The sequence below is a fragment of the Euwallacea fornicatus genome, chromosome 8 (assembly GCF_040115645.1).
Source record: "Euwallacea fornicatus isolate EFF26 chromosome 8, ASM4011564v1, whole genome shotgun sequence".
NCBI lineage: Eukaryota > Metazoa > Arthropoda > Insecta > Coleoptera > Curculionidae > Euwallacea > Euwallacea fornicatus.
The window spans coordinates 1,297,060-1,310,817 of record NC_089548.1 but is presented as its reverse complement, the minus strand read 5'-3'; the positions used below and the strand labels follow the sequence as shown (position 1 = coordinate 1,310,817).

Genomic DNA, 13,758 nt, shown 5'->3' with positions numbered 1-13,758 from the left:
TTGTTTACCTTTTAGGTCTTCAAAGCATATATTTTGTAGACGCTCAGGTCCAAACAAGAGAAAAAGTAAAAGTTACAGGACCAAAGCTGCTAGAAATTCCCCAGCTACCTGAGAGTTTTACAACTTTGCCCAAAAAGCAAAAACGCCGCGATATTCTCAAAGGGAATCCAATAACGGACATATCGCGATTGGTTTAATAAAAGTTACACAGAGTTTCCCTGAAACTTCATAACTAAGACAAGTCATGAAAGTTCCTTATATTTCCGTGGAAATGTCAAATTACCAGAATTTTGTACTTTTGCAAAGTTATTCGAAAAGCGCTTGCAAAGATGGAGCTTGTTAAATGTTTATTGCACTAGGAGTAAAAAGGCTTAATTTGGCTTAAAATTTCCAAAGCTTCGAGCTTTTAATAAAATTAGTTGTAAATTTGGGCTACTTTGTCGAACCCTTTTCATACTTCTGGGAAAACTTTTATCAAAGACTGTTACATGAAATACGGATTATAGTCGTTTGGTGCCTGGAAAGAGGAAAACTTTTCTAATAAATCCCAGTAAATTCTTATTAACATCCAACGAAGCGAGGAACCGACCGTGACATTAATTTTATTGTTTTAGGATTGAATCGATTTTTCTTGACAAGATTTCGTTATAAGAAGATACACTTTGAATAAATTTATTTTTATTTTAAATAACAAAATAAAACAATTATACTCGAGTTGTTTTAAGTGAAAATCGGGAAATTAATTTTCTCGAAGCTCCTTCGTCATGCTCAAAGTTGGTCTTTAGCCCAAATTAGGCACAATTAAGGGATCTTATCGAAGTCCTATAGGCCCTTGCTCATGAGGAGTTTTCCCACGATTCAACCCTTGTCTTTCAGAAACAAAAAAGTGCTTTATATCAGTATTCAATGTCTCGCATACTTTCCTTAAACCTCAGTCTATTCCCTTCATTTCCACGTGAAAACGTAATTTGAGACCCACTTAAACTCGGAGCGATAAAATTAATGGGAAACTATTTTAATGAACCCTCATCTCATTGGGACTTTCAAACTGTCCTAAAAGCATGGAAAGAGGTCTTCCCAAGACAGAGTTTTACAAATATTTATTAGAGAAGTTTCGCCACGTTCATCGGAGACACGTAAATATATACAGGGTCTGTCATATACTATATGTATTAATGGCAATAACTTTTTAAATAATTTTTCTATCAAAAAATGTTTCAACTTAAAATTACAAGACTAATTTGTTGTCACTTTTTGACGATTTTGAACTTTTTTTCTTTGCCCATGACAATACGCGAAATCTGAACTTGAACTTTAGTTTTTCAAATGTGACTTTCTATTTCTAACGTATTTTATAGAATTTACACTTATTTAGGAATACACATATATCAAATTTTATTGAAATTCAATAAGAAAAATAAAAAATATATATCATTTCTTTATTTCATTAAAAAAATTAAAATCAATCGGAAAAACAAAAGTACTGATTACAACTTTAATTGTTATTTAATGGTTAAAGCATTTATTCAAAATATCTTCGATTGTAATACGAATGTAGTGCTATTCTTTGCATGAATGACCGCCCCTGAACACAGGTGTCTTGCCTGATCGATTGCGTTTACCGGCTGTATGAACCCTCAAATAGGCTACGTTAATTGCCCAATTTTTATAAACATGATTTTTTAAATGACCCCAAACAAAAAAGTCGCAAGAATTTAAATCAGGTGATCGGACTTGCTGTTTTCTTTCACCCCAACGACCAATCCGCCTATTTACAAAGAACAGATTTGAAACTAACTTCCTGTTCAAAATGAAGAGATTCTCTGACTCGCTATAATCATACTTCATTGATACTGCTAGGGACTTTAAGTTATTGTTTTTTTTGTTTGTTGTTGTCAATTTCGTTTTTTGTTAGGTATTTGTATTTTATCCCTTAAGTTACGCCCATGTACGGCGATACTTGTTCTAAGAATACCATCTGGGTGCCAGATCACATGGCCCATCAGGCCAAAACTAAGGGTGCGTTTTGACTGGGGAATATGCTACTAGTCAAAGGAAGCTTTCTCGGTCGGAACTATTGCCACGATGGGCAATTCATTGGACCTGCAATATTCCCAAAAAAGCGGCTAGTATAGATATTCCCCAGATGGCCGCGATTTATGGGATCCGGCGTAGCCATAGCCCGTAAGGGTTCTTGGTGGTGGTGCGCCCCTGGTTGGAATTTCTCGGGTTTAGTACTTAAAGGATAATCGAAGTAATTTTTGCTCTCTTTTTTCTTCTCTTCGTATTAAAGTTTCGTCGATGTCGAGATGTGATCGAAATCAGTGTGTAGCCCGCCAAATTAAACTTTCTCCCTCTTCCTACTTAGACCAAAACCTCTTTCATTATTTAAAATAAGTGCAAGTCAAATACAGTCCATTTTATGTAAACCAAACTGGCATTTTCGTGGTTTTATTTATCGAAGGAACCCCTTAACAAATACCATCGCCATAAATAAATCTTAATGCAGATACAATTTGTTATTCTAATAAATGAAGATATTTTATGATGATTAAATTATCTTTAAAAAAAAGATTGAACTTAATTATTGCCAACTATGCACGCCCAAATATTTATTTTTTAAGGTCTTTGTGTATGGACTTCTGCCATCCACTAAGGGATTATGTCGAAACCAATAACGGCAATTATGCCTATTTAAAGTTCCGCACACAGGAAATCTGGCTTCATCTGAGAATAAAATGTTATCTAAAAAATTATGGTTTTCTTCAGAAATTCTTCGCACAATTTCATAAAAATGCATTCTTCTATCAAAATCTTCTTCACCAACGTCCTGCACTAATCGAACCTTGCAGGGATGAAATTTTTCTTTTCTCAGAATCCCGCACACCGACATTTTGGATGGTCTGTGAAGTAGCAGCAAGATCTTTTTGGGTTGCTTTTCACAGCTAACAGAATATCTAGCACTGTATCATCAATTGTACGAGATTTCGCTCGTCCCGTTTTAGGCTTGCTCTGGACACTCCCAATCTGCATAAATTTTTTTAATACCTTCGACACACAGAATTGTGTGTTTGATTCAGATACACTCTATTAAAGAGTGTCACAACTTCTTGTTGGGCCCTTTTTCGATCTCCATGCCCAATCATCATTAACAAGTCAGTCCTTTTTTTTTTGTCAAACGCGCCATTTTTAGCAATGCAAACGTATGTATGTATTAAACGAGGTATACATAAAACGACCGAGGTGAAAAATCAGATCGACGAGCAAAAAATTGGTACTGCATTTTTTTTAAATCAAAAATTTAAATTTCCAGAGTGCTATTTACTTGATGTTTAAACGTACACCGAGTGTTTTTGTTATTTTGCTTTTCTAACTAAATTAACTTTTTTAATAAAAAAAAGAAAATAATTTTTTCTCGAAATGTTTCTTATTTAACCTCAATAATATTTAATATGTCTGTATGGGCTAATAAGTGCAGATTCCATAAAACAGATCAGAGACACAGGGTCACGTTTGAAAAACAAAAATTAGACTTCGTTGTACTGTTATGGTGAAAGAACAAAAATTAGATCATCAAAAAGTTACAACTAATTAGACTTGTAACTTTTACTTGAAACATTTTTTGATTGAAAAAATTATTAAAGAAGTTATCGCCATCGCTCCATAGATATGACGGGCTGTGTATATACTAGGCCACAGCAATTCAAATAATCATTTTTTCTAGTCGACAAATAATCATTTCAAGTAAGAAATTAATATTTTGTCAAAACCCTTCACCTTCTGGAGTTATACCGAAATGAATTGCCCGTAATTGAGGACCTTTATGCGGTCGTTAATGGTTCTAGGCCGCGTTGGAAACCCAATGCCAACCTTAGCAAGCCCTATGCCTGTTTAAACGTGGAAAGCACTTAACGTTTTGATAATTAATCAGTGTAGTCGATTAATCATCAAGAGGGAACACGTTCAAAATTAAAAAATTGGTTTAGTAAAAGTACCACTTGTCAAGTTGCAGTGTAATTTCCTCCTACCCACAATGTTTTTATTCCCAAATTTTCGATGCGGCAAACTTGAGTTTTTAATTATTTCGGTTAAGACCTAACCTGAATTTTCGTAAATATTTGATATCAACCGAAGTAGCAAAGTGCATTCGTGTGATTCCCCAAATGTCAAAATATATATTATTTCATTAACACGTCCAGGTAATTCGGTTTGTCACACTCTGCCAGACAAAATGGTAATTTTTATATTAACTTGACTAATATAATATCCGCACAAACTGTATTAAACTTCCCAAGTGAGTTTCAGTGGACAATTCATAGCAGAACTATCGGGACGTTTCCAGATCGAAAACACAAAATGGAGCCAGAAATAATTTGTTTAAAACTTTCGTTTATTTACACACCTGATTTTCAAACAGAACTTCGCGTCTATCATACAGTTAAACAATTGATTATGCATTGATCATTATTTAAAATTCTAACGAATTGCGCTTTACCATTTCGAGCAGAAAAAAATTGCAGGCGGGGAGAGACGAGAAAATTAATATTAAGAATAATTTTGAATTTCTAGAAATATTATTTCTGAACGGAATAAATCAAAAACATTCTCGTTTTGGAAATATGTCTTTTGGCTATTTATAGTACAGTGTTTACGTTCACAACTATTATTGCTCCACTTTATCCTTCAGTTAGTAAACAGATGTCTCTTTCAAAACTTTCTCCATTTTTACTCGTAACTATCTCGGACGTTAAATGCCCCTTAGTTGCGCAGTTTAAAATTGGAAGCAATAAAGTTCCAAGACAATTTATAGAATCACCTCGGGGAATCCAAAACTTGAAAACAACTAACGTAATTACTGTATATTGCCTCGAGGCATCTGCACTCAGTCTGCCAGTCTCTAAATTAAATGTTATTGTCCAAAACAGTGTTAGTCAACTAACGAAATAAAGGAGTTTCGAACTTACCTATTGAGGTGAGGACTCCCCAGGCTCTGGTGAAGTAATAGAGGCTATCGTAGATGTGATCACACGTCACTATGCAATGCTTTGGTGGCCTGATAGGATCTAGGTTCCTACCCCCCACACTGGCATCGATGTTGATGCCTATTGGATTGGTGCCTAGAGCTGGCAACATCGAACCACTTTTAAGCTTTCAGTACAGTTTTACACCATTTTTCAAATCACAAAGCACATTCAAATATCACAACATCCTATCGTTTCCATCTGAAAAATAGAGAATAAAGGATAGTTATTTGAACCTCTGCAAGGGAGTATTTTTTTTAAATGGATAGATGAAAAAAATGGCAATTAAAATTCATATAACTGGCTATGTCAATATCACACTCTTCCCTCATGAGGCCCCCTGATTTAATTAACAGCAAACAATGTCAGCATGGAAGGTCGATACGGTTAAAGCCATCCAATAAACGACAGAAACAATTTTGATGGCTATTGGGTCCGATCTTGAGCTTTGGAATCCGATTTTCATTGACAGAAATTAAAGTGCCTTTTTAATTTGTCCAGTTGGTTGTCTGCTACTACTGAAAACATTCAAATTATTTCAAGAGAAATGACGAATATATTTGTAAAAGTTGATTGATTCCATAGAGTATATAGAGTGACAAAGGTTGGGAGTTTTGTAACAACGTGTAACTTATACTGAAGTTAAAAGATTGAATTAGGAACGATTAAGGCATGAAATAAATCCTAACTTGAGAATATTTGGAACTGCACTATTATCTCTAAAAATTCCTGAAAATCCAATATGAAAAACTTCAATTTGTTATATAAAACCATGGCATAATTTCCTTCGAATTGCTGGAAAAATTGGCCTATAATTTGGAATTTTTAAAATCACCTTTAAAGATATTATTATACTGAAAATTAATATCTAGAAATAAAAATCAACTTAAATAAATATCACATAATCCTTAACAACGAGATCAGAAGGATCTAAACATAGAAAATAAGGACGATAAAAACACGTCTTCGACTAAAGCTAAGTAGGATATATATGAAAATAATTGGGAAATATTTCTATCTAAGAGTGAGAACTTATTTATGTTGTTTAAATTCTGTAAATGGCTATGAATCAAATAATTATCAACAATATATCTCTTGGGATTCCGTACTGAAAAAGAAAGTCGCTTTGAGTATGGAATATTTCCATTATTTTCAACTTTGTAGATGAAATAGCAATACCCGAAGAAGTCAAACAAACTGATTTTTTCTTAATTTATGGAAAGCATTAGGGTTTGATTAATAATAATATGTTTAAATTTCTTTTAAAGAAATTACCAAATGGCAAAAGAGTTCTTACCTAACATATTTTTATTAAGAATTTTTTCGTGAAAAAAGGAAAATGAGTGAGATATATAAATTTGAAGAATCGAAATAGAGAAAACTGATGGCAAATAATTTCCAAGAACTATAAATTTTGCTGAAGATATACTAAACAACTAATATATTAAATATTTTTTTAAATAAGGATCAAACTTTTCAAACATTCCAAAAAATATTTGAAGGTTAAAAAATATGAGTGTAAGGAATATTAAGGTGCTAAAAAGAGAAATATACAGGGAAGATATAAGAAATTTACTTACAAAAAAACAGAAACGGCAAAGAATAGACATATAAAGAATATGCAGGTGATAGTATCCAGGCTGCATGTAAGAGGAAAAAAGGATTATTTTACATTTTGGATTAGAATGTGCTTCGTATATTCACCCACCATATGAAATAAACGGATTGGAATTATAAAAAATTTTAGGGTAATACATGATTGCAATTTGAGATAAAAAAAAAAAACGAGAGACCACAAAGGGTATGTGTGCTTTTTTTGGTCGAATTGCATGAATGCATACTGATCTAAAATTCACTAGAATTTTCAATACACAAGCTATATTCAGATGAACAATTTATGAATCAGGTGCTATGTATTTTTGGCTAGTTTAAACTTTTGACTCTCAGACATTAATAGGAATTTAATCGGGATAAAATTTCTGTCAACGAATCTGTCAGAGTGGGTTACGGTAGTTACAATTGTTATTCATTAATGAAAAATCTCTTTTTTGGTATAAAGCAAGTGGTGAATAAAATTTTCATTAATTAAACTTTGAATGGGACTCACACAGTTCATAAAAATTTTCGACAAACTCACAGCAACCGACACTCGAATAAGACAATGACAACAAATATTCAGATAGACCATTAATTATAAATTTGGCAATCCGTTGATGATTAAGTTGACCTCACTCCATAGCGAACTTTCGCATCATTAGAGCGTTAGATCAATCGTGTAAATCCGATATTCCATAACTGTCCTGTATAATGTTGGTTATATAATGGTAGGTAATTTACCTCAGTAATGAAGAGAGATAATTAACGGGGATAATGCTGATCAGGGAAGACATATGTGTATCGATTGATGATACTGCCACCATTAATTAGAACGTGCGATTCGCACATTGGTTTACAACTTACGAAGCAGTTTATTTCATTGTACACTAAATAAATTTATTTGAACACTGTCTGATACGAAATTTGATACAAAACTCATTAATAAGGGATACCTGGCCCGGCACACACTGCCAATAAATCAGCAGATTTCTCACTGGTATTGGTATTAAATCCTCTAAAATTGAAATATCAATTAGACCGAATCTGGCAATTTTTCTGGGAATATGCCGAATAACAGGGCCATATTTCAAACCGTATCAGATACGTATGAATTATTCGAATGGGTTAAATAGGAAGAGTGAAAGCAAAAGAATCTTTCCGTAATCAGCCATGAGTGAAATTGATGTTTTGATTAACTGGAACTGAATTTATCCGAAGTTAATAACTGGTCTGGTAATTCAACTGAATGGAAATAGCGTAAAACAGGTAACTTCCAATCAAAACTCGGCTCAATTTTCTGTTTATACAAATGAAATCTAATTATCTGCAGAGGAAAAATCATCAGAAATATAAAATTTGAATAAAAAGGTGCCTTTTTGGATTGCATTTGTTACAATTTCCATACCTTGCATAAAATGAAACTCTGGACTTTGCCTTGAAAACAATATTATCCCAGTGCATTAACTTTTAGTGAAATTATTGACTTCCTGAAGTTTAACAGAAATATATAAACACGTAACAAAAACACGAAAAGCTAGGGACGCTACCAGCAGGATGTAAATTCTATGCAGGAACTACGCAATCAGGAAGTTATCTTCCACATAGTCAGCAATTCGATGCCTTTTCCGTTGCAGACGTAAAAGAAGAAATATAGTGACATGTTTATGCTTATGCCTACTTTGCAACAGACGAGAAATCGTCTGTTTAACTTAGAGATATATTACATTGTCTCCCCTAAGTCAAAAAGTCGTAATACCTCAGAAATCCTACATTGAAATATTTTATGGAGATAACAGACTCGGATTTGAATGCGCTGTATGGCTAAAGCGATAAATGATACTGTCCGTTCGGAACATTAGCCTCGTACACCGCTGTCACGATATTTTGTCAATTTTAATGTCTGTTTTCCCAGCTTCCACTCAAACATTCCTTGTAGGGACTAAATGATCAGGATTAACAAACTTGTCCAAGACCTACTCACATGTGCAAATTTCTAATATCAAAGTCCAACACTTCACTTATTCACTTGGCACTTGGGTTCCAGAGAGTTGCGAGTTTCGCGATAGTTTTATCCAGAGTGATAACGCCGGTCCAGAGGCGAGAGGTGCAAAGGGCATCATCCAACTGACATCCGTGGAGCGATTTCAAGACGCGAAAGATTTTCCGGGGTGGGGAAAATCTGATGATGCGGTTGGCGTTTTCCCACAGGCTCTACAATGGAGCGAAGGGTGGAGATTGTTTCGGGAAAGTGGAATTTGTCGTACGTCCAATTTTTCCATTAAAGGAGACATAGTTGGTGAGGAACATGTTCATTTTCCTATACGTCTATGGCATTTCGGGTCACTGAAATTAAATTGTGGCTCATTTATCTCTTTGCCAGATTTTGGAAAAAGGAACTTGGATCTGAAGAATTATTCATTTTAATTAAGTCAATCAAAAAAATGCAAATGATAAATATATTTCTTTCATGCGTTGGATAAGCAAAAACACTGCTATCAAGAGTTGTTTGAAATGGGCATTTGACGAATTCATAAATTTTGTTTTATTTATTTTATTTTTATTTTTATTTCAAATGAACAAAGACTTGTAAAAACATCGATGAATGATTTTGTTAAAATAATTAGCAATTTAGTTTAGGTTGGGTAATTTACTATAATTAGGCTCTGAGGTTGTATTCCTTATTTACAGGATGATCCAAAATTAAGTGTAATTATTTTAAGAAAGTATTTTTGAGGTCAAAATTAGACTCTTTTGTCTTGATAAACCTATATCCTAAAATGTACCTCTTTAAATCTGGAGTCATCGAAATTTATGCGAAATAAATCGATTATGTCAAATTGTAATCCCAGTTGACGAAATTTTGCAAACTCGTGTTTTTTTAGGCGCTTTATTCATCTTTTACTTCAAAAATGATGTGAACTTAATTTCAAAAAAAAGTGAACAAAAATATTGGCAATTGCAGCCTAACAACTTTTTTAATTTGTCATTTTGATAATACTAACTTTTCTTTCAACCACAATTTTCTTACAAACGGTTAGTTCTATCAAAAAAATACAAGACATAAAAATTTTAGATGTTTTGATAACCCACTAAATAGTGATGGTTACATTCAAAAAGTCTTGGTGAAGACAAAATGTAGGCCATGCAAAATATAGACCCCCTCTAACCGTTTTGAAATTAGATTTACATACTTTTTTAAGCAAAAGATAAATAGGGCGTCTAAAAACATAATGGCTCGTAAACTTTCAATTAATCTGATCAGTAACTTTGGTTACAATTTGACATAATTGATTTTTTTAGTCCTACTTTCGGCGACTGCAGCTCCGAAGGAGCCAATTTAAGACACAGGTTTTTAGAAACAAGCAGTCTCATTTTGACCTCAAAAATACTCTCTTAAAATATCTGGACTCAATTATGAATCCCTTTGTATAATAATCCGCAGTAGAACTCAAAATTGAATATAAATAATTATAATTTAATTTTTATAACGTTATGTGTGAAGATGTCTCTATCATTAATTTTTTTATTTATGGACCTTCAGATTGCCCTGGTAGGAACACTGGAAAGCACTATGTAAAATTCTATAAGAATTTGAAGCAAGTAGATATAAAAAGGTAAACGTCTTCCTCTAAATTATGTATATTTCCGTATTATACTCACGCAAGCAACTTTTATCTTAAGACTAATTACTTAACAATTTAATACATAATTCGGTCATAGGTCTTCTATAATCACTCCAGTTACTTAGTCGGACCTTTGCTACTCGTACCTTTTCTTTCTTGCCGCGATAAATGCAAATAACTCGTCCCTTGGATCAAACATTTCTAACATTGGCTAAGTCAACTATCATCACCATAAGGGTTTTCGAAAATACAAATCTAGCTCAAATTGATCCCTATCAGCTGAATTTCAATCAAGGAGAGATTGTGCCAAAAACATTGGTATAGATGAGGATTGGGTAATAGATCAAAATACTAAAATTATTATCACTGATAGAAACTAGATTAGGACACAGGTGGAATCATATATCAAATAGCTTGATACCGAAATTTTCATTGAATTTATGGTGCTCATAAACCTGCCTAATGTATAAAAGGTAAATATGTAAAATATGTGATGTATGTAGATTGTTGATTTTATGACAAATTTTGATCATCGGTCAATCAATGACGGAAAATAGGACCTTCCAACGAGGTCGCGTTGTACGAGGATAGTCCCAAAAGTACCCAAGCTGACATATAGATAGTGATTTTGTGTTAAAAATTTGCCTATATTACGAACATCTAACTTTTAAAACCCTGTGTCTAAAGTTTGAGGGTGCTACATTGTTTTGTGTTCGTTTTGGAACACTTTTAGAGTTTTTATGAAAATAGGAAAAATGGGTCATCTACACGTGATTCAATACCTCAATTAAAAAGGTCTTAGTCCATCCAACATCAAAGGAGAGATAGATTCTAATCTGGGAGAATCTGGTCTTTCGTTAACAACTGTAAAATATTGGATGACAAAGTTTGAATGCGGTCAACAAACTGCCAAGACGAATTCCGCACTGGTCGACCCAATGACACTTCAGATCTGTCCACTACAGATGTTGTGGTGAAAATCCGCAAAACTGTACTGGAAAACCGTCGGGTAAAATTACTCGAGTTAAAAGACATGATAAAGCTTTCAAAAAGTACTATACATCGCATTTTGACTGAACAAATGAATATGAGAAAGCTGTTCGCAATATGAACAAAAACAGGGCCATGAGGGTTTTTTTACAAAAAAGGTAATGGCGTCACTTTTTTGGGAGGCATGCGAAGTAACTTTCACTGACTGTCTCCCTATAGGAAAAATAATAACAAGAGAATATTATACAATTTTATTGCAACATTTAAGCGAAGAATTGAATGAAAAACGCATTTAACGAAAAACTCTTTCATCAAAACGACGAACCAGTCCGCACTTCCGTCGTCCCGATGGCCAAAATCGATCAATTTGGTTTCGAACTTTTTCCTCACCCACCCTATTCGCCAGATTTAGCCCCCTCGGGTTATTTTCTATTTCCAAAGTTGAAAAAATGGTTCGATGGAAGGAGATTTGCCAATAATGAAGAGATGAAGTCCGAGATTGATGCCTATTTTGAAACATTCGAAGCTTTTTGCTATAAACAGGATGTAGAAACAACAGAACATCGCTGGAAAAAGTACGTAAATCTCAAAGGAGACTATGTAACGAAATAATGTAATATTTTCCATTTTTTTTTTCTTTAAGTGTTAGGTCAAGTATTTCTGAGATTATCCTCGTAGATCACAGTATCATCTACCTGCATGATATCCTATTACATTGAGCCAAATCAAACCACAATTTAAGATGAGACATCACGAGTGGAGACCTCGTTCTACTTAACCTCGAGGGAGGAACGGACCTCTGAGCACCAACTAGAATTATTTCATTCAATTCGAAATTTACTGCTCTATGATCATTTTTAACTTAAAAACGCTTTAAATTTTTTACTTGGCTTGGAGATATTTGATACGTTATACTGCTTTGAAACGGTAAGCGCAAACGCAGATTTGAATTATTGTCAAATTTGATAGGAATGTCAAAATAATCCAACATTTATAAACAAAACACAAAACTGTATTTATTAGTCAAACCTTAAAATCTTTAAGGAAATTTCGTTTTTCAGTGCATTTGCTAATATACAAGATAACTGAAAATAATGTGCAATTCTACCCTGACTTGTATATGAAACCTTATTGACAAACAGGGTAAAAGAAAAAAGTCAGATTGTTTCATAACAATGATGAACAACATATGAAGAGTATGGGCAAAAGACGAGGTATGTTCTCCATACAAGTTTTTGAGCTACATGAAACACTTGCTAATACAAACCTTATTCTTTTTTCATCCAGCAATTTGAATTCGTATTAATAACTCACCACATTCTTCCTCTTTTCCGTCGATTACTTGCAGTCATATTAATTCGATTTCTGTTTGTAAGATGGCGGCAATAAGCTAAAAACTAACAAAATGTGTCAATCCTTGTTTTATCCTCATACTTTTACGTGTAGTTATTCGAGAACATCTATCGTAACTATATTTTTCACAATAATTGCGCAAATTGCAACTCGACCATCATTTTTAATATAGCCCAGAGATCTTCGATATGATGCGTAAACGAACACTCACAATTGTTTAAATAGTTGAATTATTGTCAACCATCATGACGTTCAATGACCGCCTTCGATGAAATTGTCATAAAAAATATTAAATCGAGAGGGTTTAGGTACAGAAACGTCGTTTTAAAGTAAATTTAATTGTCTTTCAACGCATTTACTGATATACAAAGTATTCCATTTCAATAAGCACAGTCTAGGAGGAAAACAAGCAAACTTAGCTGAATTGCTTTATTATTTTTACAAAACTCTCTAATAGACTTTGTATAAAACGATCAATCCGATCTGCCGTTTATCCGTTTACCACCAACATTCCGATCAATTTTTTTGCCGTTCGTTAATTTTTTGTTGCAGTTTTATTACGTACACTCAATTTTGTGTGAGCATATTTAAGAATTTTTCAATTATCTTGCCGTAGTGACTTCAATATATTATTTTTATTTCAAATGTTGATATTTTGAATGAAATAATAGTTGTTTTAAATTAATTGGCGAAAAAATGTATTATGAACAAGAGAGTAAAAAACAATTTATAGCAAATGATTGTTTACGCTCAATTTTCTGATTAATTGATCATTGTTTCCGAAAAAGGCATATATTATGTTCTGTACATCTTGAAACTATTTGATTCCTTGCACCAACAAGTACAAAATTAGCAATCTGTGTGTTGTAAAATTATTGTCAGTTAAAGCACAATGATTTAATATATTTTTGATTTGTACAAAGACAATTCGAACATGCTTATGTGAACAATTGAAAATTTATACTTGATCATCTTTTTAAGACTTTTAATAAACCTTTCCCAAACTTTTCCTTATTTGGTGGATTAAAATTCCATTTTACATCACAAATTTCTAGTTTCTGTTTAATTTAACGATTATAATTAATCCAGTAGTTCTTTTTTAGCCCCCTTACTGAATAATTTTTCAGAGAGCTGAAAAGTTAGTGGATAAATCATGAGGGTTCGCATAATTATTC

The 13,758-nt window shown here is 33.2% G+C and overlaps 1 protein-coding gene across 3 annotated transcripts in view; it reads right to left on the bottom strand.

Moving 5' to 3' along the window:
• The window catches only part of LOC136340656 (uncharacterized), a 70,575-nt gene extending 61,822 nt beyond the window's left edge, over positions 1–8,753 (bottom strand). For 2 of the 3 annotated variants that reach the window (XM_066284880.1, XM_066284883.1), the window contains exons 1-2: positions 8,599–8,753; positions 4,965–5,222 (exon numbers count right to left, since the gene is read on the bottom strand). In XM_066284880.1, the coding sequence (XP_066140977.1) occupies positions 4,965–5,133 (169 nt within the window). In that variant the 5' untranslated portion in view covers positions 5,134–5,222; positions 8,599–8,753. Of the gene's footprint in view, positions 1–4,964; positions 5,223–8,373; positions 8,526–8,598 lie in introns of those variants that run through there. The other variant, XM_066284881.1, reaches the window with a different exon arrangement.
• Positions 8,754–13,758: the final 5,005 nt, after the last annotated feature.